This window comes from Bos javanicus, chromosome 26 (genome assembly GCF_032452875.1).
Source record: "Bos javanicus breed banteng chromosome 26, ARS-OSU_banteng_1.0, whole genome shotgun sequence".
Classification (NCBI taxonomy): Eukaryota; Metazoa; Chordata; class Mammalia; order Artiodactyla; family Bovidae; genus Bos; species Bos javanicus.
Genome location: NC_083893.1, coordinates 45,354,571 through 45,380,565, shown reverse-complemented (window position 1 = coordinate 45,380,565; position 25,995 = coordinate 45,354,571). Strand labels below are relative to the sequence as shown.

The 25,995-nt window shown below is 44.5% G+C and overlaps 1 protein-coding gene across 6 annotated transcripts in view; it reads left to right on the top strand.

Annotated features, from left to right (window-relative positions):
• C26H10orf90 (chromosome 26 C10orf90 homolog) overlaps positions 1-25,995 on the top strand; it is a 249,556-nt gene that overhangs the window by 167,810 nt on the left and 55,751 nt on the right. For all 6 annotated transcript variants that reach the window (XM_061403984.1, XM_061403982.1, XM_061403981.1 and 3 more), the window contains one exon: positions 6,784-7,906. In XM_061403984.1, coding sequence (XP_061259968.1) covers positions 6,784-7,906 — 1,123 coding nt within the window. The remainder of the gene's footprint in view (positions 1-6,783; positions 7,907-25,995) is intronic.

The following is a 25,995-nucleotide window of genomic DNA, read 5'->3' as shown; positions in this document are numbered from 1 at the left end:
TATAAGGATGCTCTAAGGTGATGAACACTCCAAATGGGTGCCCTTCCTTTGTAACCGCCATAAATCTCTGCCTCTCCTCCAGAGCCTCCGAAAGATTGATCACTTTTCCTTTCAAATTCATCGAAGCCATAGAAATGATATGTAGGCACTTCTCCAGCCAAGTGATTACTTAAAAGGAATGAATTATGGAACTGAGTTTTATTTAAAAAAATTTTTTTTTAATTTTCCTGATAGCAAAAATAATGGCAATTTCATATAGACACTTAGGAAAATGTAGGAATATATAAATAAGGAAATACTTACGTATTTCTTTCCCGTATTTTTCTCATGCATTTTTAAACATGCAACTGTAATGTATATCAACATTTATAGTGTTCTTGTATTACATAACATTCTATCACAGGCAACTTCCCATATCATTTAAATTCTTTGTAATCCTTAGTTTTAATTTCTACAGAATATGAGGCAGTCGTGCGTGCCATGATTGACTTACCTAATCCGCTTTGAAAAAACATTTAGATTCTTGCCAGATTTTCACTGTCATATATTACACTGCATTGAATCCTCTGGATTCTAGTGAATGTGTAGAAAGATAAGAGCTGCAGGTTGGAGAGGGAGAAAATCTCCAACTTTTCCATTTTGTCTTAAAACCATCTTTCCTTATTGTTACATGCCAGAGGAACATTTGAGAACTTACACTTAGGATGAGATGCCGCTGGGTTGGCGGATGACCTAGAGAAGATGATTTTAGATCCCCTGAGCGGGAGTGAGCCGCTTGCAGCTGATGCAAATGTAACTTCAGAGTGTGTCGGGAGGTGGCAACAGAGGCTCCACTGGCAAATAGAGTTGTGGTTTGCGGAGCAGCTATGGAAAAGGAAAGAATGTCTCACGGAGAAGAATACAGACTTCAAAGCCATACATTAGATTTGATGCTGAGCCACATTCATTTGGAGAAAATAAATTGCTCCAGGAATTGAAGCACCCTTACTCCCATGGTTCAGGATCTGATCTTCCTGCTCACCTGCTGTTTATTTCTCTCATCCTTCAATTTATGAAACGGAGCCCTTCTTAGTAATATGCCTTAAGGCATAAATATAAAGTTAAAAACAATCAATAAAATGCATAAAGCTATGAAAGTCATTATCAGCACTATAGAATCATGTTTGAAACATTTAAAAGAAATCGATATCTTAAACAGCATTTATGAACGAGAGAGTGTTGTGTGGGATGGTCAGGAAAGGGATGATTTACTACCAAAAGCCTGACGTAAAACCCAACTCATTTGACCTCTCTCTGACCTTGAAAGTTCCACTTTACACACGAGATTATTTTCTTCCTCTCCAATCAACTCTTACATCAGTTAATTTTATATTAGATAAAAGACATCTTGTTTCAAAGCCATGTTCAGTTAACCAAGGACAGATGGAGTGACACCTTGAAACAGCTTAATTGGGGAAGATATTTGATGTAAAAGATGTGATTACTTTTAAAGGAAGTTTGTCCTGTTTGAAAAGTGCTAGCTGGATAGGCATACCAAGTGGCCCGTCTGTCTCCTCTCTTTCTTGGTTTCCCAGCCCAGAAGAGAGCAGGACGTGATGTGATATAGTGGAGTCTGTTATGGACTCAACTGTGCCCCGCCCCCCCCACACACAAATTTATATTCGGAAGTCCTCAGTCCTAGAACCTCAGAGTGTGTGTTTAGAGCAGGGTCTTTAAGGAGACGATTCAGGCTCAGTGAGGATGGGCCATCATCTAATATGACTGGTGTCTTTGTAGGAAGAGTTTAGGACATAGACACACGCAGAGGGAAGGAACTCTGAAGATACCCGGAGAAGGCTCAGAGCTGCTGGCACCTTGATCTTGAACTTCTAGGTTCCAGCTGCTGCTGCTAGGTCACTTCAGTTGTGTCCAACTCTTTGTCACTTCAGTTGTGTCCAACTGTAGCCCACCAGGCTTCTCTGTCCATGGGATTCTCCAGGCAAGAATCGTACCCACTGGAGTGGGTTGCCATGCCCTCCTCCAGGGGATCTTCCTGACCCAGGGATCAAACCTGCATCTCTCAAGTCTCCTGCATTGGCAGGCAGGTTCTTTACCATTGGTGCCACCTAAGAAGCCCTCTAGAACTGTGAGAAAATAAAATTTCTGTTGTGTAAGCCACACAGATTGTGGTACTTTGTTAAAGCAGCCCTAGGAAACTGAGGCTGATTTTTAGGAGCTTAGATCTCATCTTTAGTTATTTACTAGGTCTCAGTGAGAAAATAGGATTTCATAAATAAAACTGCCCATAAAATCGTGATGTAGATTGAAGGGCAAAGAATACAATGTTTCCTTTTTAATTTCTCTGTTTATTGGTTGGGGCTTTTGTCAAAACTGAGTCTAAACACCTGAAAGAAATTCAGTAGACTTTAATCTAATAATCCCTGGCCTGGCAGTTTGATGACCTGCTTGATGTGACCTCCAGTCTGTTAATTCCATGAAGCTAGGAAGTTCCCTCTGCACCCATCACAGAGCCTGGCACATAGTAGGTGCTCAGCAAATAGTGGATGAGCAAATAAATACAGTAAGTTCCCTGCCTACGAAAAAGTTCCATTCCAAGGGCATGTTCATAAGTCCAGTCTGTTTGGAAGTCCATCAAAGTTAACCTCGGTACCCAACTAACATAATCTGTCTAGTACTGTACTGTAATATGTTTATAATATTTTTTCACACAAGTAGTGTATACATAAAAACAAATGGAAAAAAAAACATTTTTAATCTTACAGCATCTTGAAAAATACAGCAGTATAGTATAACAGCTGGCATACAGGGGCTGGAAACATGTTTACGTCTTTGCAAGCTTGCAACTTGAAAATTCATATGTAGGGGATTTACTGTAAATGGTTTGACTACGACTCTATGTTATGAATAACAGAATTTGCATTTAAAATAATTACATTTATTCTACAGTCATATTAACAAAATTTCAATGTATTAGGTATGTAATGGGTTGTTTCCATTGATGCAAGTCAACCTCAAATGCATTCATTATAAATTCCAGTAAAATATGCACAGTTTCGATATAAATACCCCCTCATGCCTCCATAGGTTTGCTTACGTCAGATATCCACTAATTTCTGCTAACTCACAAGACAAGTTATACCCTGGAGTTACATAGAATGTTCATGTCTTGGGAGGTACTCCCACGCCCATCCTTGGTTTTGATCTCCACAACTCCCGTATGAGGTAGTGAAGGCAAATGGATTTTCCTTTGACACTGGGCTTCCGTCAGCATTGACCTCCCTGGAACAGGGTCACTCTGACTTCTGGATTGATGATGGAGCTTCAGAAATAAGTTCAGATTCACATCATTCATGTGAGACTTCCCTTATCTGTTTGCATCTAATGGGATAAAGTCACAGTAGCACTTGCAGCCCCAAAGTAATGAAACGGTGGTTGACTCTCTGGCCTATCCTCTGGGCCTCTAGGACCTCCTTCTGTAAACCCACAGCCCTGAGGTATCCGTCTAGTGTGGGCTCTCTGACTCAGCTCAGGCGAGCAGCCGGCTTGATGCAACGAGAATCGTTTTCTGGTCTGCCCTTGTTCCAGGTGAGATGGCCTTCACCCACTCCTAGAAACACACCCCTCATTTCTGACACCCCTTGTTTATATCAAGGCCAAGGCTCTCATGTGATCTTGAGCCTAAAGGATGGAGTCCCCTTTAATGCTGGGGGCCACAGTACGAGGCAGCCTGGCTTCTCCACGACAATTACCCTGTTTGTCCCCTGGCTCTATAGCTGTGGAAACCAAGGCTGCCTCCACGGTCCTGTGGCCAGTCTGGGAGCCCCTGGCCCAGCATCCTCTCTATCTTACTGTGCAGAAGACTCACCTGGCAGATGCTTAAAAATACAACTTCTGAGCATTATCCCCTGAGATCCTGACTCACCTTAGGTCTCTGGAGGGAGGGGTTCAGAAATCTGCATAAGACACAGATTTAAATCCCAGGTGTTCTCTCTGCAGGTGCTCACTGGCCCAAACTTGGGGAGACTTGCACTCCAAGACCAGTGCTGCCCCGTTTCCAACATGGATATTTGTTTTGCTCTTGGAAGACCAGTGTCAAAGGAATTCCTCCTGGGGGTGATTAAGCACTTTGTAGATTGCATGGGAGCAATTATTATCAGAACGAAATTTTACTAAAATGGGAGCAATGATATTCAAGTCAAGTGACCTGGGGTGTATATCAGGTGAACTTCGGTTTTCTTGTGAGTTAATGACAGCCCTGGGACGTGCTGCGTGCAGGGTCAGGGGTGGGAGGGAGGGGTCTTGAGCATCCCAGTGGCTCTCTGCATTGCCAGCCCTGCAATCAACTGGAAGCTTTAGAGAGGTTCAAGACTGGGGAGGGACACATGTACACCTGTGGCTGATTCATGTCAATGTATAGCAAAAAATATTGTAAAATAATTAGCCTCCAATTGTAATAAATAAATTAATTTAAAATAAATAAAAAAGCACCAACGCCTGGGCCCCAACCCCAAGGATTCTAAATCGTTGGAGAGGAGGCCTGAGCACTGGGGGTTTTATAAGCACCCAGGTGATTCTGTGTATCCTGGACTGAAAACCACTGAAGAGGAGCCCCTGCTTTAGAGAAGAGGTTCAAGCAGAGCCTGGCTCGCACTGGCCATCTGGAGAAAGGTAGCCATGATGTTTCTTATTATCATTGGCTGTGCTGCGCAGCATTTGAGATCCTAGTTCTCTGACCAGGGGTCAGTCCTGTGCCCCCTGCAGTTGGCTTGTGGAGGCTTAACCACTGGACTACCCGGAGCTGCCCTGTTTCCGCCATGGATATTTATTTTTCTTTTGGAAGGCTTTACTTTGTTTTGTTCTTTTATATTTTCTTGGCCTCGCCACATGGCATATGGGATCTTTGCTCCTCAACTAGAGATCAAACCCCGACCCCCTTTAATGGAAGAATGAAGTCTTGACCACTGGTTCGACAGGGAAGTCCGGCGTTTTGATTTTTTAAAGGGTGATTTTCAAGATCACGCTCCTCTCCATTTCTTCTTATTCACCTAACTCTTGTCATCTTTTGAATTTGCAACTTCCCACATATCTTTACTTTTCATTTTTATTTTATATTGGAGTGTAGTTGATTTACAGTGTTAACATGTATCTTTCAAATGTTAACACCCGTGAGCTAATGGAGATTGCCATGAAAATAAGAAAACAAAGGAAAAACCGAGAAAGACAAACTGTCCCTCTTCCCATGTCTAATAGCAAGGATGCAAGGAGTCTTGGGTGCTAAGACCTCATGCACGGGTCCTCCAATCAAAAGTCCAGCTGGAGGAGAGCATTCCAGTAGCTAAGTGAATGAATGTGAATCCTGCCCTAAAGAAAAGAAAAAGCCACTGCACTTTCTTATCCCATCTTAGGAGAAGAGTATGATCTGCTCTCATCAAACACAGGCCCTCCCCTGTTTGGAAAGACCAACCACCCCACGGCTCAGTCCGCGGTTTTCCATGAGCTCCCTGGGTCACCTGCATCAGGCTGCCAGGAACGTTGGCTAAAATGCAGATGCCTGTGCCCCACCCACAGACCCGCAGATTTGGAGCCTGGGAACCCTGCAGGTACATCCCAGGTGATCCTCGGGTTCCTTGGCGTTAACGAGCTGCTGCGGTCAGTGCTGAGCACAGTTACACCTTCAGGCCCCCAAGGTGAAGCTCCCGCAGCCAGCGTGGGGCGAGCAGGTCCCTGGGTTATTTTGGGTGCCTTGCAGTGTATGCAAGGGTTCATTTAAAGTGCCTCAATAAGTCAACACAGAGGCTCAGAACCCCGAGAGCATCCCCTGGTGCTGGACGCGCACAGTCTTCCGTGTGGTTTTCTGCAGTACTTCAGGCACACGTGTGATAAATTCAAAATGAGGGCAGTCTTCTTCCTGGTCTCCACCTGGGTAGATGCTTTATTAAAGATCACAGCACGGCGCTTGGACACACTGGTGATTGACTGTCAGGATACAGGATCTGCTGATTAGGAAGCATGCAGCCCCTTGATCGTTATCCTGGACAAGAACTCATGTTCAAATACCTGGGCGCTGAAACGCCATAAAACTGCATCTGTTTTGGCCCAACCCCCCACCCCCATCCCATTCTGTTATGTGCTGTCGTTACTGTGTTAGTCTGGGCAGTTGTCAAGCCTGGGCATTTGATTTCCGTTAATTTTGGTTTCTGGACTTTGATCCTGTGATGCCGAGCCTGGGCGAGTGACTGAGTTCCAGTCTAGACCAGCAGAGATGGGGGACTCTGTTGGGAAGTTGGGGGCTGAGGTCAGGAGTGGGGGTGCTGTTTGGAATCGTGTGTGCTGATCCCATGGAGGAGCCTGGACTCATCCCCCACGCACACCTGTGCTCCCAAGTCCCAGTCGTCCTCCAGAAGGCCTCTTCCCTCTTCTGTGAAGCTGTGAGCCTGTATCCAGGTGCTCCTGGGCCTGGTGAAGGTGATTGCTGAAGTCTGATTATCCCCATCAACACAAACACCATTAAATTAACTCAGTATAGACACCAGCAGGGCAAAACCAACTCCCCAGTCAGAGATATTTTTCCAGAATGTCTAATCATTTCACAAGCAGACATGGGTTTCCTGCCCTTCGGATGCTCAGAGGTGGTGGGTGTCAGGTGTGTGATGAATGGCCTTGGGTGAGAAACACTTGAGTGTTAGGAAGGACACTCTCCAGCATCCTCTTGGCCCTTGAAAGAGTTATCTGCCTGCATTACAACAAGCTGCTTGAATAATTGCCATCTTTTTCCATTTGCAGGGGACTCTGGCATCTCAGAATACAAAAATGATTTCATCCATAGTCATTTCACAGCTGATTGATGAGAATAAATCAAAAGAAAATGGGGCCGCGCTGCCTGTGCCGTGTGCATATCCCATGAAGCCGTCTCTGGCTAATCGCAGCAGAGTCACCATTAACAGGGCCTTCGAGTTCCTTCCTGGAGGACTGGGAGTTCAGACCCCGGTGGGGGAGCCAGGACTCGAGACCAAGCCACCGCCCAAGGAGGAGAAGCCGTGCAGTGGTTCCCAGAAGGGCTTTGCATCCATCACCATCACGGCCAGGCGTGTGGGTCCCCCTGCTAGCACCCTGCTGTGGGAGGCTGTTGGGGACCCACTCTGCGTCAAGTGCAGGGCCCGGGATGCTCTGCTTGGGGACCCCTCTGCTCTGGCTGGCGGTGCCGATCCAACTCAGCACCATGGACCTTTCACCTGTACAGAGTTCTCCAGAAACAGCTGTGTGATGGGGTTGAAGGTCCCCGAGGCCCATGCACAGCTATGTGAGGGACATGGGTACTGGATCACCAACGTGGACCACAGGGAGGATCAGTTTTCTCCAGGCACCTCGCGGTCACGGGCAGGAAAGAGCCCACTGGTGTTCAGCTCGTGTGTCCATCTCAGGGTGTCCCAGTCGTGTCCCAATCCCATCTACTATCTGGACAGGTCCCTCTCGGTCCCTGTGGAGCCACCTCAGCTTGCTGGCCCTAAGATGCACAGATCCGTCCTGTCCCTCAACCTGAGCTGCAGTTCACACAGGCTGACACCAGATGGAGTAGATGACACAGAGAACCGAGAGCCTGGAAGTGGAGCCCTGAAGCCCGAGCTCCAGGAGGGAGACCAGGATCTCCTTGGCCCACGCTGGAACCTGGGTTTGCAAGGAAGTTTCTTGAAGGAAAACCCATCGTTGGGGCAGATGGGTTTCAGGAACTTGGAGGCTGGCAGGTGTCCTTGGAGAGGCTTTCCTCCTTCGGAAAATGCAGAGGCGGGAACTAACCAGATCACCATGAGAAAACGGAAGGAGGACCAGGCGACTCGTTGTCCCACCCGTGGTCACAATCAGGCCAACCAACTGTCCATTCACATCCCAGGCTGGAGTTACACGGCAGGTGAGTGACGCTCCCATCCTCCCTGCCACCAAGGGCAGACCCCTCCCCGCTTCAGGTAATTGGTTTAATTGCCAAGGTGCTTAGTGAGTTTCTTCTAGGTCAGTTACTCCAAGAAGCAGTTCTCAGTAGTGGCTTCATCTGTCCCACTCAGAGCTGACCGTAGCTCCATATCGATGTCTGATTGGATAGATGTTCTTAGATGATGCTTCTGTAAATTATGAAAGGTCTTCCCATAAACTTGTTGCCATCAGTAGCTCCAGACCATACGTAATGAGTAGGAAACTCGCCCCAAGTGAAGTTCATTTAGGCCCCTGTCGTTCCAGGGTAGGATGAGAAGAACCAAGGGCCATCTCTCCCGGATGTCTTGTCCCTCTGCTCTGAACATCTGCATGTCTGGAAGTGTCCAGGCTTCTATGCTGTTTACTTTTCAATTGGGTCATTGATGTTGATGGTTTGGCCTTAGAAGCCTGGGCCACAGGGCTCCATCGTGGAGTATATATGTGAGAGTGTGAGTGTCTGTATGTGAGTGTGGACAGCAATTATGGGTGTTTTCAAAAAGAGGCAAAATGGGGACTCTCCATACCAAACAGCAAACGCAGCAGTTTTCTGTCCCCTTGGTTACATTTTCTGGGGGCAAACTGGCCTGGATGTTTGCCTCTCTGCCATTGCCCAGGGCCAGGCAGAGTTCCCAGGGTCAGCTGTTTTGGGTACCCGTCACCTTTCTAGGGAGATTGGAGTTGGAAGTGGAGGGGGCCTTAATCAGAGGTCAGATTTCTTTCCTTCCCTGTGTATACTTCTGTGAGGAACTCTGGTTTATGAATTAGTGACTTACCACTTGGGGAAAATATTTAAAGATAATAGTAGTAAAATTGAGTAAAATGCACATGCAGCATATGCATAATAATTTTATGGTACAATTTTTACCCATTAAAAGCTTTATTAATTAATAAAAATGACTGTAAAACATTTTAAAGCTATAATGTGTGTAGAAATGTTAAATGATGTAATTAATTTTAACAAGTGTATATATATTGAATGCTCAGAGAATTTAAAGCAATTTGACATGGCTTTCAGAACTGATGAGACTGTTGAATGCCTTGGAGCCTGGCAGACTTATTGCAACTAGGAAAATGTAAGCAGCCATCAGTGTTGCAAAGCTGGGCCTCACTTTGGTTTTTAAAAGACATTTCTCAAGCCAGCCATTTCTTCTTCCCTGTTGATGAAGATTCTGGAAATATATGGCCTGTACCGTTGCACGCTTCCCTGTTGAAGCATACCCCAGTCTCTGTGCAGTGTCTCATGGTATGAAATCATAATTTAGATTTACAGCACTTTCAACAAAAGACTCTTAAAAATCACTAGAGCCAGGACTCAAACATTTATCTCAGAGGAGCAGGAACAAAGAAAATCCCCCCATCCTATTCTTGACTTTGGTGCAGAGAAGGTTTTTGCTTGTGACTTTGTGAGATCACTGCTCCTGTAACTGGCTTTCTTAAGCAAAAAGTATGAGTTAATTTTTACCTCCCCTGAGCTGACCTCCCTCAGAAGAGCTCTAATCCCAATGAGGCAGGTGTGGAGCATTTGAAAGGCTCTAAACCGCCTGGCCCTGCTCTACCATTTGAGGAAGGAGAAGCTCATGGAAGCCAGATCACTTTCTTAGAGTTGCTCATCTATTATTTTGCAGCACATGGAACATGGAGAAGCCACACTAACTCTCTGAGCCTGTTTCCTCATCTGGGTAACTACAGAAGGGGTTGGATTTGGTATTCTTGAAGCTTCCCTTAAGCTTTAACAAATTCTGCTCTTTTTGAGATGAAATCTGTAAGGGAAAGAGGTTCCATGTGACTCTGGGCCCTCAATCATGAAGTTCAAAGTTATAAAACCTTGGGCTTACTGGGACACATGTATTCATGTGTATAAATATAAATGCACACACACACATACGTATCCCTGTAATGCTGTGCTCTCTCCCTCAGAAACTCATTTGCAATGGGATGCATTTCTTCCCAGTGACAAGAAAGCACGTCCTGTCCATGAGATAGGATTCTTGCCTGAAATGCATAAGCACAGCTCATCACGGACTCTAACTACCACAGTCTGTCCTAGCGCAGTCAACACAAGTCTGCAAGGGTGAGCTCTCTGACCTTCAGTCTTGACAAAGCTTTTTAACCTTAATGCGAGTACTTGCCAGCAGTGGTGATGCTCATTAAAACGCGAGGAAACTGTGTTTTTTTCACTTGAAACTGGAATCTTCTCTGCGGCGTTCTTGACAGCCTCCTGTGGCTACACATGCTATTAGCGGGCTTCGCACTTCATAGGTGAAGTATGGTTCACCTGTGGTTCATCAGAGGAATCTGATTCTTTGTATCGGAAAGATTCCAAAATATCAAATAAGCAGCATACTCACTAAGCCGACTAGCATTCTGCTGCAAGGTAGGTGCAGCCCTGGAGATTCTGCACAAATGGAGGCAAAGCAATTTCAGCTCTAGTTATTAGGTCATCAGACAGACAGTCCTACAAATTGTATTCTTGAAAGAGCCTCCAGGACACACACCCAGAAAGATTACTAAGATTAGAGAAAATGAGATGCTATCAAGCGCTTTGTGCAATGCAGATTGGCTGTGTCTGCCAGGACACGCATTTTTAATAGACCCAGGGGGCACTTGTTCTCTTTTCAGAGGCTGAGGGCTTGGGAACGGGTTCCCTCTTTGTTCATTTCCTCAGGTCCTGTAAGTCTGTTACTTCTCCACTGTTAGAAGCATCCTGCTGGCACCTGGTAGGTGGGCATTCAACAAATCCCGGCATCTACTGGTAGGGAAGAATTTCACCATCATCACCAACCCCATCATCACCATCCTATCAATACCTACAACACACACTGTGGAAATCCTAGAGGCTAAGCCCTGGGCTACGTGCACTGTATTCATTACTTTGAACCATTCAAATCCTTCTATAAAGAGAATATCATCATTCCTATTTTGCAGAAAAGACAGACAAGGCTTGAAGGTTAAATAACTTGTCCGAGCCCACCTGGCCAGGAGGTGCCAGAGCTGAGCTCTGTCCTGTGTGTCTGGCTCCGGCTGTGCCATCCTCAGTGAGAGCACAGAATAGATCAAGTTACGAAGGTGGGGACTCTCTCAATGGTGGCCCCATGTCCATTACCAGTGTCCAAGGTGATGCTCAAACACTGCTCCTGGGTGTATAAATAAGACCAGCATTTGGTGCCCAGTTACCCTGGTAGAATCTGTTAGGAATAAGCAGCACAGTTAATTTCTAGCTAAATATAACAAGCCATGCCATTGACACAATTAAAACTTACTGGCTCAGACATCCTTCCTAGACTGAGATCTGTTCTCCTGGTATTCTGTGGGACTTCCAGGTTGACCTGGATGTTTCTCTCCTCACCAGGTGTTGCATGCCTAAGCCAGTATTGAGTTCCATACGTTACTTATTGCCAGTTTCATTTCCCATCTGTGGTCTAGATCTGAAGCTTTCTGCTGTTCTCGAGACACCCAAGTAGATGAGCCAGAACCACCTGGTTCTATTTTAATGCTTGTGGAGAAGACCCTGTTGAATGGACACCGTCTGCCAACATGTTGGCGTGTTCTAGGTGGATACCAATGTTCTAGGTAGATGCGCCGTCCTAGAATGGCTATGGTGGCATTGGTCTGAGAAGTCCTCAGTTTGCATTTAGTCAGAAGACTAAGAAACACAGCATCCCTTCTGTGACCTGCAGTCACTAGTGGACAAAGCTGGGAGTGACTGTAGAGGGAGGAACCCCATCCAGGTCATGGAAGGAGAGCTGTGTTTATTGGTGTTCTGACGCGGTGATCTAATGCATTTGTAGCAGTGAGGTTTATTTCATGAAGAAACCACTTCCACCATTCAAGGGGAGGCTACATGACACCATGTGTGTACACGCCAGGTCTACCAGAGAAGCCTGCATCACACTCAGCTCCCAAGCCCATGAAGACTTCTTGCTAGAAATGCCAGAAGACATTTGAGGAGGAACCCTTGTTTTACTTTTTTCTTAAATGATCTAGACCTGGGGTTGGCAAGCATTTTTTTTCTTTTTGGAAAGGGCCAGGTAGCAATTAAGTATAGGCTTTGCGGGTCATGTGGTCTCCATAGCAACTACTCAGCTCTGCCATCATAGGATGAAAGCAGCCGCAGACAACGTGTAAATAAATAAGCATGGCTCTGTTCCAATAAAACTTTATTGACAAGAGCTAGCAGTGGGCCAGATGTGACTTGCCAGCTATACTGCCTGCTCCTTATTGCCTATTCTCCAAGACAAAGTTTGCCCTGTTGGCCATTATTCCATGTTGGAGTCTGTGGAAATCTGGCTCTCTCTGAGATGGTCATGACTGGGCATTTATTGCTAGATGCTCTTGGAGTGGCACTCATGGATGGGGGTGTTGATGGGCTTAGAATATGAATGTTCTGTGATACAGTCAGAATGAAAGCCTCAGAGGGCTCTGAACTTGGGGTGGCGTTTCAGTTACTCTGGGGGCAAGGGGACAGGGTATCAGTCCTGGGAAGGGGATGTGACCTTTGGCGAGCCTAAGTTTGCTGTAGTTATGCTGAACTTATGAGAACTGTCTTCTTGCCGGACCCCAGCAGCAGGGGGGACTACATCCTTCATCCCAGAGGAGAGGATCTGAGTGCATCCCAGCTGGTCTGTCTGAAGTTTAATCATTCTCTCCTCTCTGTGGCCTCATAATTCTCTAGAACAAGTCGAGGGTCTTTCAGGACTGGACCTGGGGCAGTGAGGGTGGGGGAGTGGGGGGATGGATCTTAGCACCTGTTTGAAGAAATCCTTCTTTCCCGCCCTGGACCATTTTTGTTTGGGTTTTTCTTTGTTTCTTTGTTGTTTTCTTTTTTGTTTTTGGTTGTTTTTTTTATAGGATTTCCAAAAAACCTAAGCCCTTTGGGTTACTCTAGCAGATCCACTCTTCACTGCCCCACTCCCCATAGGCACTTGCTTCTCATTTTGCCCTCTCTGCCTTCTCCCTGCTGTTCCCTTTGCTTAGGAAAGCCCTATTTCTCACTTCACTGATGCTGATTTTTCCAAAACCTTTCTTGGAATGTTTTCTTGGGGTGAGGTGTCCATTTGGGAAAGCTCTCACTCTTCCTAACTGGTCCTACTACTGACATTCACTCAACAAACCTATACTGAACAGTGGGCTGAGGGCAGTGACTTGGGCACAGGGTGGCAGGGGTGCTGAGAGGCGGTCAGATTCAGGGGCTGTTTTGCCAAGGACGGGATGGGAGGGCAGTGCCCTCAGTGGCCGGAAGTGCCTGCAGGATGCGTCTAACCCTCTGCAGAGTCCTGAGGCTCCTCGCCTCTCAGAGCTTCTCAATCAGAGGGCGAGCCTTGCTCCCCACTGCCCAGCACCTGGCCAGCACTCACACGGGGACCGCACGCCCTCCTGCCATGGGGGCGTGGCTGAGGACTGGGTGTGCGATCTTAGGACGGTGCCTGATTGCTGGGAAGCAGTAAGAGGAGACTTGAGAAGGATGAGATTTTGCGTTTATGTGTTATCATTCATAGCAAGAGCAGCTATGGAGCCTTAGAATCCGCTGACAAACGGACAATGAAACGGGCCCCCTGGTGTGTAGCAACAGCGGAGAGCAGGACGAGTCAGCCTCAGCCTGGGGACTGAACAGCCCTCGGCCGGTCCTTGTGAATCAAGTTTCACTGGAGCTTTGTTGCTCATTCGCCGAGTCACGTCCGACTCTCTGCACGCCAAGGACTGCAGCACGCCAGCCTTCTCTGTCCTTCCCTATCTCCCGGACTTTGTTCAGATTCGTGTCCTTTGAGTCCGTGATGCTGTCTAACCATCTCATCCTCTGCCGCCCCTCCCTTCTCCTTTTGCCTTCAACCTTTCTCAGGATCAGAGTCTTTTCCAACGAGTCAGCTCTTCACATCTGGTGGCCAAAGTATTGGAGCTTCAGCATCAGCCCTTCCAACAAGGATTCAGGGCTGATTTCCTTTAGGAGGGACTGGTTTGATCCCCTTGCTGTACAGGGGGTCTTGTCCAGCGCCACTGGGACACAGCCATGGCTGCCCCTCCACACTCTGTTCTGCGGCTGCGTTGCACTGCCCCGTGGTGTTGGGTAGCTGGGACAGAGACTGACCCACAAAGCTTGCAGTATTTACCACTGTGTCTTTACAGAAAAGGTGTGCCAGCCCCTCTCAAGGGCGTGCTCTGGGTGACTGTGGGCAGGTCTCCTACCCCATAGTCTCCGTGCCTTTATCTGTGAAACGAGAGGCACAGACCAGCTCTCTCTTGAGCTCTCCTCTCCTAGGACATGAACTTATGCATTCTCCTGGCTCTGGTTTTCTGTCACGGTAGCTGTTCAGACACGTCTGGTTGTCAGGTTGGAGAGATACTCGGGGTCAAAGGGCAAAGCTCTCTCCTGGTGACCTCGCTTACTCTGGGGTCTCCTCTGCCTCTCTCACCCATCCCTGTCTGGCTTCCTCTGGTTCTTTCCTCCCCCTCCCCAGAGGTAGGTCCCCGCTGAGGCTCATCCTTGGTACGCGGCTCTCCTGTCTTTTTACACATCAGCAGCAAAATCAGGTACTTGCGTGCCAGCCCCCTGTTCTCGATAAGTAGCTGGGATGTGTGTCCAGCCCTGGCACCTCCTGGCGGTGCCAGACCAGACCCCTGTCTAGACAACCTTCCCTCACTCCCGTGGGGGCTGTGGGCAAGCCTTCCATTCCACAGAGTGGACAGGAAATCCAGACATGGTCAGCTCACCACGCAGGTTACACTCTGGTGGGGACACAGACATCCAAGGATACCCTAAATATGTATGCCATCATAGACTGTGGTCGGTGAGGAGAGGACCGTGAGAGAGTAGCAAGGAAGGTTTCATTTAGAAGAGGGGACTTACCAAGACGATCTTTCTGAGGAAGGGACTTTTTTATTTTCACAATTTTATTGGAGAATCGTTGATTTGCAGTGTCGTGTTAGCTTCAGGTGTATGGCAAAGTGATTCGGTTATATGTACACATTCATTCTTCCCTTTTCAGATGGCCTTCCCATATTGTTTATTACAGAGTATTGAGTAGAGTTCCCTGTGCTCTACAGGAGGTCCTTGGTGGTCACCTATTTTATATGCAGGAGTGTGTGTCTGTGGTTCTTTTTTTTATAAAGATTTATGATGTGGATCATTTTTAAAGACTTTATTGAATTTGTTCCAATATTGCTTGTTTCAAGTTTTGGTTTTCCGGTATGTGGGACCTTGTCTCCCTGACCAGGGATCAAACCCTCACTCCTTGCATTGGAAGGCAAAGTCTTAACCCTTGGACTACCAGGGAAGTCCCTGTATGTGATTCTTGAGAAGCACATACATGAGGGAGCGGCATGAGAGGATGTTTCTAGGCAGAGATGAGCTTGGCATCTTTGAGATGCTGAGAAGGCCAGTGTGTCTGCCGCATAGCAAGCAGGACCACGAGGCTGAAGCTCAGGCTGAAGAAGGAAGCTCGTGAAATGGTTCGGGTCAGGGCTTTGAGACCGGAATAAGGATTGACAATTTTATCCTAACAGCAGTGAGATGTAGTGATATGGTGCATGCTTTAAGACAATCACATTTACTTTTAGGAGGGTGAAGGATAAAGGAGGTAAGGTCATTGCCGTGGAGTAGACAAGAGTCGTATGGGAGGCTGGAGGCTGGGGAAAGAGTCTGATGGTGGAATTCACAAGTCTTGAGTATTGATGAGGTCAGAAGGGCGATGGGAGTGGCAAGGATGACATCTGACTTCCCGGCTTGAGCTCTGGGATATTTGGGGGCTTTTAAAAAAGACTTTGTGTTTTCGAGCAGTTCTGGGTTCACAGCCAAATTGAGGGGAAGGTACAGAGATAACCCCCCACCACCACCATTCACAGCCTCCCCTGCTCTCAGCATCCACCAGCAAAGTGATGTATTTGCTACAACTGATGAACCTACATTGGGTGGCATCATCGCCACCCAAAGTCCATAGCTTTTATTAGGGTTCACTCCTGGTGTGGACCTCCGATGAGTTTGGAAAAAAATGTATAATGACATGGGTCATATAGAATAGTCTCACTGCCCCCCCAGAATCCTCTGTGTTCCCTGTATTCATCCTTCCCCACCCAAACTCTGGCAACCACTGATCCTTTTACTGACTCCATAATTTTGCCCTTTCCAAAATGTCATATACTTGGAATCATACTATATACATCCTTTTCAAATTGGCTCCTTTCACTTACTAATAGGCATTTAAAACCCCTCCATGTCTTTCCATTGTGTGAAAGCTCATTTCATTTGAAATATGAATAATATTCCATTGTCTGGATGGACCACATTTTATTAATCTATTGACCTGAACAAGGACATCTTGATTGCTTCCAAGTTTTTGGCAGTTATGAATGAAGCTGCTATAAACATCCATGCGTAGTTTTTTGTGTAGACATAAGTTTTCAACTCCTTTGGGAAATACCAAGAAATATGATTGCCGAATCATATGGTAAGAGTATGTCTGGTTTTGTAAGAACCTGCCAAGCTATCTTCCAAAGCGGCTGCACCATTTTGAATCCTCGCCAGTAATGAAGGAGAGTTCTGGTAACTCTGTATCCTTGCCAGCATTTGGTGGCGTCAGTGTTCTGGACCGTGACTGTTCTAACAGTTGCGTAGTGTATCTTCCTGTCGTTGTAATTTGCAATTCCCTGGTAATATATGATGAGCATCTCTTCATATGCTTATTTTCCATCTGTGTGTCTTCTTTGGTGATGTGTCTATAAAAATTTTCGGTCTGTTTTTTTATTTGAGTTGTTTGCTTTCTGACAGTTAAATTTTAAGAGTTCTTCATATATGTTGAGTAACAGGGGAGAAGCTTATTATCCAGAGGGGAGAATGTGAGGAGAGGTGTAGAAGATCCCAGGTACCATGAGGGCAGGTTATGTCTGAAGTGTCAGTGGGACATGCAGGGGAAACTGCAAGCTGAAAGTTGGACCCATGAATCCAGAGCCAAAAACAATGTTCCAGGATAGAGTTATGGTTTGGGGGATGTTCTCCCCAGAGTTGATGTTTTATGCCACAGCAGTGTTTGAGAGCATCTAGGAAAAGAGAAGGACAGGAGGCAACAGGGATCTGGGCATGCTGAGGTTTAAAGGTCTGGCAAGAGCCGCCGTTTCAACTCCACACTAGTACGACAATCACCAAGGCCCCTCTCTTATTTCTGTTGTCTTGCTGTGTGTCTTGCGCTGTTCCAGATACTTCATGGGTTTAATCTAGTTGCTTCTCCCTAAAAGTTTGTAGGAAAGGTACACCAATTACCTGCATTTTCCAGGAATGCACAGCTACCTGGGTGGGGGCACTCACGCCTCTAGCTGTGTTCCATGGCCTTCTGATGGCATGTCCCAGACCACTGTGGCCACTTTTCTGCTCAGATTTCCTCCTGCTCTTGGTAAGGGTCCCCTCACCTCCTGGCTCCCAGGCTTACGAGTTAGTGTCAGCTTTGCTTCCTCCCTCTTCCTTGCTTCCACATTAAAGAAAAGTGGAAAGTGGAAAATCTCTGATGCCCATCCCTTTTTCTCCATGGCCACGGCCAGTCTCCTCACTCAAACCTTTATTATCTTCATGAAATTTCTGTGCACCAGGAGATTTATTTTCCTGACTATAATACATTATAGGCAACTATGAATAACAAAGAGTGAAATAAAAAGCTCAGTACCCTTAAGTAGTCACGTTTCACATTTTGCTGTCTTGTCTTCCATTCTCTTTCTATGCATGTCTGTTTTTTGCTCACAAATGGCTGAGATCCTGCTGCATATGTAATTTCCCTCTGGGTCTCTGCCACTCAATGCTGTATCATAAATTTTTCCTGATACTAACAGGACTTTATGAGATAGCTTTCATTGACTATGCAGTGGTGTGCTTTATGGATATATTGTAGTTTAACTAGTTCTTCATTGTAGGTCCTTAAAGTAGTTACTCGTTTTTCACTTTTTGGAGTAATACTGATGTGAACACTGGACTTATAAGGCTTTCTGTGTGCTGAGTTATTTCCCTTCGAATAAAATACCCTTGAAATGGAATGTCTAAGTCAGTATCAGCCTTTTTAAGGTACTTGACACATATGCCAATTTAGACGCCAAGAGAAGCCTAGGTGAGTGCCTTTCTGTACATGCTTGGCCAAGATTAGGTATTAATTTGCAAATTATCCCAAATTTCCAAATGAAAAATGCTGCTCTGTTGAGATTTGGGCTGGGGTTTCCATGGTCGCTAGTAAGAGGGAACATTTTGCTTCATGGTTCCAGCTTCTCACCGTGACCTTGACCATAGCTGACGCAGTACCCCCCACCCCGGTGTTGCCTTCCCCGTCTCCTCCTTAGCAGCATCAACATTTGGGGCCAGATACTTCTCTGTTGTTGGGGCTGTCTGCGCACTGCAGGATGTTTAGCAGCATCCCTAGCCTTACCCCCAAGATGCCAATAGACCCCCCTCTCAGTGGTGACAAGCACAGATGTCTCCAGAATGTAATTGGGTTGGGGGAGAAATGACAGAATCATCCTTGGTGGAGAACCCCAGGCCTGCTCTGTGTCCAGCCTCCCTGTAGCCAATCGGTACTGGGGACCCCCTGCTTGGTGATCCTCATGGCTCACCAGACTGTGATGTAGCCTCAGGGCACCTTCCCAGTTCTGTCTCCCCAGGACTCAACTCCCAAGAATTCAGTTGCCTTTTAATGTCATATATTTTCTGTGTCTTGGGGGCCATTTTTCTTCTTCTAGACAGTACTGTCCTGGAGGTCAGGATCCAAGTCCAAGTTAATGGCACTGAGCCCTCCTTACCCAGCAATGAGCCGTGGAGCCCAGCACACATGCTCAGGACCTGGGTGCTGGGCAGAAGACAGGCCATTCTAATGACCCAATAAAGCCTTGCTGATGTCAGAGTCACTTAAAAGCTTGCTGCCTTTTCTTCTTCAAACCACCTCTCCCTGGGATCATATCCAAAACCTCTCTGGCCAGGAAAGGGTGGCGAGCCATGTAAGATTCACTGTCCAGAGGTAGGTTGTGAACATAAAGTGAAAGCCTTCCTGCTTTGTTTTAAAATGGAGGGGGAAAATTCTCAAAATATTGTCTCTCTCCAAGAACTTAGAAGAATAATCAAATTTTGTCCAAGGAAGAACTCTATTATCCTTCAGATGGTCAAATGTAAAAAAATAGAAAATGCATGAACAATATTAAAAATATTTGAAGGTTTTTTTGGGGCGGGGGTTTATTTCTATTTATTACTTTGGTAAGGCTTGGTGAGATTTTCCCTGTAATCTGACGTTCAGAACGTTCCCCAGACTCTATCTGGTCTCTAAAGTTTGCTCATGTCAGCCACCCTAGCTGTCTCTATGGAGAAAAAGGGTTTGTGTGTTTTTTTTCCTTCTTTCTGAGTAACCCCCTCAATTATATGAATGGATTGTGTCCCCATGTTGCTTAGGAAATGCTCTTTCTCATGGGCCACTTGCTCAGGTTTGCCTGAAATAGATTAAGAGAAAAGGATTCAAGGGCCATGTGTGCGTGCTAACTCACTGGAGTTGTGTCCAACTCTGTGACGCTATGGACTGTAGCCCACCAGGATCCTCGGTCCATGGGATCCTCCAAGCAAGAGTGCTAGAGTGGGCTGCCATTCCCTCCTCCAGGGGATCTTCCTGACCCAGGGGTCAAACCACATCTCTTATGTCTCCTGCATTGGCAGGCGGGTTCTTTACCATGAGGGCCACCTGGGAAGCCCCAAGGCCCACAGCCAACTGACAGATAATGGTCTGCTCTTTGAAATAGAAATCTGCAGATCAACCTTCTCTACATGATTGAGAAACAGTGATAGGGTCACCTGGCAGAAGCCCCGTGAATTTGGGAATGAGACCCATCTGAGTTTCTTTCGGTTGGCTTCTGGCCTTGCAAACTCAATGAGGCCATTTACATGAAGAGCGCTGGGCTGTGTGGCGGACAGTGGGAACTCAGTACACTTCATTATCATCACCAGGCTTCGTTATTATCTGGGCTGTCTGCAGGAAATCAACTGAGACATGGTCTTGGAAAGAGGATGTGGTCACAACATTCTGTAAGGAAAAGCATTCCAGATATAGATCACCCTGGGAATAACCAGGGGGATGCAAGAAATAGGTGGTAGGAAACCTTTGGGGTCTGTTCAATGATAAGTGACTCTGATGAAAGGTAGAGGCTTGTCCATGTTTTGAGTATCGATGGACCATATTTAGGTGGTTTCGTTCAGACGGCCTGTGAACAAATGACTCTGAGGTCCTGCAGCGTCCTGTCCTGCACCTGCATAAATACACGTGCGGGTACCAACGGACCCGCCTCAGTTCAGAAATGGCAGCAAAGGAGCTGTGAAGAGTGGAGCGTCAGAGCCTGGGCAGCAGAGCTTGGGAGAAGTGGTCCAAAAAATACACTGAACATCACAGGACTGTGCATTTGGGAGCTAGAGCTGAGCGAGACCTCAGAGATCAAATTGCCAACATCCGCTGGATCATCGACAAAGCAAGAGAGTTCCAGAAAAACATCTATTTCTGCTTGATTGACTATGCCAAAGCCTTTGACTGTGTGGATCACAATAAACTGTGGAAAATTCTGAAAGAGATGGGAATACCTGACCACCTGACCTGCCTCTTGAGAAACCTATATGCAGGTCAGGAAGCAACAGTTAGAACTGGACATGGAACAACAGACTGGTTCCAAATAGGAAAAGGAGTACGTCAAGGCTGTATATGGTCACCCTGCTTATTTAACTCCTATGCAGAGTACATCATGAGAAACGCTGGGCTGGAGGAAGCACAAGCTGGGATCAAGATTGCCAGGAGAAATATCAATAACCTCAGATATGCAGATGACACCACCCTTATGGCAGAAAGTGAAGAGGAACTCAAAAGCCTCTTGATAAAAGTGAAAGAGGAGAGTGAAAAAGTTGGCTTACAGCTCAACATTCAAAAAACTAAGATCATGGCATCCAGTCCCATCACTTCATGGGAAATAGATGGGGAAACAGTGGAAACTGTCAGATTTTATTTTGGGGGGCTCCAAAATCACTGCAGATGGTAACTGCAGCCATGAAATTAAAAGACGCTTACTTCTTGGAAGGAAAGTTATGACCAACCTAGATGGCATATTGAAAAGCAGAGACATTACTTTGCCCACAAAGGTCCGTCTAGTCAAGGCTATGGTTTTTCCAGTGGTCATGTATAGATGTGAGAGTTGGACTGTGAAGAGAGCTGAGCACCAAAGAATTGATGCTTTTGAACTGTGGTGTTGGAGAAGACTCTTGAGAGTCCCTTGGACTTCAAGGAGATCCAACCAGTCCATCCTAAAGGAGATCAGTCCTGAGTGTTCATTGAAGTACTGTTGCTAAAGCTGAAACTCCAGTCCTTTGGCCACCTCATGCGAAGAGTTGACTCATTGGAAAAGACCCTGATGCTGGGAGGGACTGGGGGCAAGAGGAGAAGGGGATGACAGAGGATGAGATGGCTGGATGGAATCACCGACTTGATGGACATGAGTTTGAGTGAACTCCGGGAGTTGGTGATGGACAGGGAGGCCTGGCGTGCTGCAGTTCATGGGGTTGCAAAGAGTCGGACGTGACTGAGCGACTGAACTGAACTGAATGGGTTGTGGCAAAGCCTGTTCTGATTTTCTCAGCCGCAAGATCTATCTTGGCTGTTGGCACTGCTGGTCACACCATGGTTTCTCTCCAGGTCTAAAACCGTACATGAGAATGCTCCTTAGAAAAAGATGAACATTTCAACTCCATTGCTTTTGTAAAGTTTTTGCCCTCTCTTATAGAAAACATAAAAAAGCATGTCCATTGTAAAAATTAAAATGTAGATAAGCAAAAGGAGGTAAGTAAAAACCAACCATACCACCACTACCCTCAAATAAACATCACTGTTAATATTTTAGTCGGATCATCTCATCTACGCAACAGACTTTTTTTTTTTTAATTTCCTTTTCTTAACAGAGGTTCAAACAAAACATCATTTTAGAGGTTGCTTTTTCTCAGCAATTGACTGTCAAGTTTCCTTTCATGTCCTACATATTCCTCTATTAATCATTTTTAGCTGCCAAGGGTTCTGTTGTAAGGATTTACCTAAGCTAGTTTTTGAAAAATCTTCCTGTTAAATAGATTGTTTTCATTTTTGCCTGTTTATAACAGTGTGTTGATAAATGTCCTTGTAGAGAAATTTTTGTGGGCATTTCATGTGATTTCTTTAAGTCAGAATCCTAGAATTTCTTAAAGGAAAGGCACAATTCTAAGGCTTTTTAATATTGATTTCCAAATGATACTCTGCAGCAGTTGTATCAAGCTACACTATCAATACCTAAAAGGTGGCTGCCTTGAACATCTGCAGGCATTGGGTATTAACATTACAAAAACTTTCATGTGATTTTGATAAGTGAAAAATAATATTTATGATATATATATATATATATATATATTAATTTCTCAGGTGGCGCTAGTGGTAAAGAACCTTCCTGCCAATGCAGGAGACGTAAGAAATGTGGGTTTGATCCCTGGGTCGGGAAGATTCCCTGGAGGAGAGCATGGCAACTCACCCACTCCAGTATTCTTGTCTGGAGAATCCCATGGACAGAGGCGCCTGGGGGGCTACAGTCCATGGGGCCGCAAAGAGTTGGACATGACTGAAGTGACTTAGCATACATACTAATTTGTATTTTTTTTTACAGAGATGTTAAACTTTCTCATGTGTTTGTTACACATCTGTGTTTCTTCTTCTGTAAATTTCCTCTATGTTTTCTTTGATCATTTTTTCTTCAGCCTTTTTTTCTTTTGAATCTTTATGTTAAATATATCCTTTTGTATTTACATTTTAATGTTTATCATTGCTTTTTAAACTTTGGATTTTGAAATAATTTTAGGTTATCAGGAGAGTTCCAAAGACGGTACAAAGAGTGCTGTGTATGCTGCATATGCAGCTTCTCCTTATAATCACAGGACTTTTCATCTAAGCCAGAGTTGCTCAGCCTTGGCGCTGCTGCCATCTTGGGCTGGAGGATGCTTGGTTGCAGAGGGCTATCTCGTGTACTGAAGGATATTTGGCAGCGTCCCTGGCCTCTGCCCATGAGATGCTAGTTTACAAACGCTCCCTAGTTTACGAACAAAAATGTCTCCAGACACTGCTAAATGTTCCCTGGGGAGCAAAATCACTCGCATTTTGAGAATCGCTGGTCTGAACTAAGCAATTCGTATTGCCACAGTGTTATTAACTAAACTACAGACTTTCTTCAGGTTTCACCAGTTTTTCCACTAATGTCCTTTTTTTGTTCCAGGACCCCATCCAGGACACCGCATTGCACTTAGTCATCATGTCTGTTTATGGTAATTTTTGACATTCAGATGCTTTTATCTTCTTAATCTCTTCCCTTTTGTTTTCACCGACAGGCTTACAATGGCCTTTTCTAGGCCATTTCTCTCTAGCTCCTTTATTTAAATCTGTAATCCCTCTGAATGTATTTTCTCAGATAGGGTAAGGTTGGGATCTATTTTTCATAAATGGTTTGCCAGTTGTCTGTGCCTATTGATGGAATAAGCCATTATTTCTTTCCTGGTTGGAAATGCCAATCATTTATAGAATTTGGGTTTTATACAAGGACTTTCCTGACTTACACAGTTGTTTTCTTCTAGAAATTTTCATGCCACTTGAATATTATATGACTTGCAAAAGCCATTCTACTACCATCTATGGATCTGAATGATGGAGAGTCTTTCAGATGCTCCTAAATTAAAATGTTAGCATTTCATGTATTGCTTTACTGCAGAATTCAGGCAGTGAGACACTCTGGCTACTACTATACTTATTTTCAAATTTTAATTTTATACTTTAAAAATGCCCTCTCAATCTAATCCTACATTCTGCTTTTTAATTTTTGATTAGCTGTATTGAGGTATAATTTACATTAAGTATACACATTTAACATATATGTCCATGTAACCAATACCACATTGATACACAGAATATTTCTCTCACCTCAGAGAAACATTTGACTCCTTTTCAGTCAACTTACTTCCTACCCCGGCTTCAAGAAATCATAGATTATTTTTTTCTGTTGTTATCCTAAAGTTTATATAAATTAAGGCAACTTGGATTTTCTTTGTATAAGATTTCTTTCACTCAGACTAATGCCTTTGAAATTCTTCCATGTCACTGTGAATATCTCTAATTTCTCTCTTCAATATTTTGTAGTTTGTATTATAAAGCTCTTTCACATGTTTTGTTGAATGTATCCTTATTTATTTCATATTCTGAATGCTGCTATAAATGCATCACACTGATTTTTCACAAATTTAATTTCCAACTTTTTTAGTTACACATAATTGATATCTGCACAGTGACCTCACATGCTGCATCCTTGCTAAAAGCACTTAATAATTGTAATACTGGGTTTTTTTTGTAGATTCCTTAGGATTTTCTATGTGCATGATAATATTATGTATAAACAGAGTTTTACTTACTCTTTTTCCATCTTGACTCCTTTAATTCCTTTTTTTCTTGGCTGATTGCACTAAGACACAATCAAACGTTGAATAAAAATAGAAGTGATGAAAGTGAGCATCTTTGACTATTTCCTGGTTAGCTGTAAGGACTGAATAGAGAAGATTTCATCTACCAGGTTGAAGTTTCCTTTTATTCCTAATTTATTCTCTTTCTTTCTTCACTCTGATAAAATATATATAATACATATATAAATATATAAAATATATATAATACAACATTTACCATTTTAATACTTTTGCTGTGTTCAGTTCCGTGGCATCAAGTATATTACTTTGTTTTGCAACCGTCACCCCCATTCATCCACAGACATATTTTCATCTTGCAAACATGAAGCTCTACATCCATTAAACATTAATTATACCCCCTACTCCCAGTCCTCAGGAACCACTTTCTACTGCGCTTCTATGGATTTCCCTTTTTTAGGCACCTTGTATCAATGCAATCGTAACAGTGTTTTACCCCTTTGTGAGGCTTATTTCACTTAGCACCATGTCCTCAGGGTTCATCCATGTTGTCTCATGAGTCAGAATTTCAAACCTCATTAAGGTTGGATCATATTCCACTGTATGGATAATGCTGTATTTTGTTTATCCCATTCATCTCTTGATGGGTACGTGGGTTGCATCCACCTTTTGACTGATGTGAACAATGCTGCTATGAACATAGGTGTACAAAAGTCTGAGTTTCTGCTTGTGATTCTTTTGGGTATCTACGCAGAAGCAGAATTGCTGTTCAATTTTCTGAGGAACAGCCACACTGTTTTCCATAACGGTTGCACCATTTTATATTCTCGCGAGACTGACAACTTCTCCATATCCTTGCCAACACATTTTGTCTTGTTTTTATGTAATAGTCATCCTAACAGGTGAAAAGTGGTATCTCATTGTGGTTTTGATTTGCATTTCCCCAGTGATCTAGCAACGTTGAACATCTTTTTATATGCCTATTGGCCATTCATATATCTTTTTTGAAGAAGTGTCTTTTCAAATCCTTTGCCAGTTTTAACATTGGTGGTGTAGTGGTGAAGCATAGATATTTTCCAAATCCTTTGCCAATTTTATATTCCGGATCTTCTGTTGTTCATTTCTATTTCTAAAGTGATAAAAGCTTTTTATCATGCATGGATGTTGAAACTGACATAATTTTAACATACTTATTAGGATAATAATATAGTTTTTCTCCTTTGTAAGTATGGGGAATTATATGGATTTTCATATGCAAATTACCTGTATATGCAAATTACCTGTATATTTCTAGGTTAAACTCTATTTATCCATGATGCACTATAATTTAAAAATAAATATATTGCTGAATTCTATTTGCTAATCTTTTAGGAATTTTTTTTTCATTTATGCTCTTAAGAAATGTTGGCATGCCATTTTCTTTTTGAAATGATTTTGGTTTTGATATCAGGAAACTACTAGCTTTATAAAATAAACTGGTAACTGGGAAGTGTTCTCTATTTCTGAAAGAAATTTTGGAAGATGAACATTATTTCTTGAGTGGTTTGTAGAAATCAACAGTGAAGTCATTTTGGCTT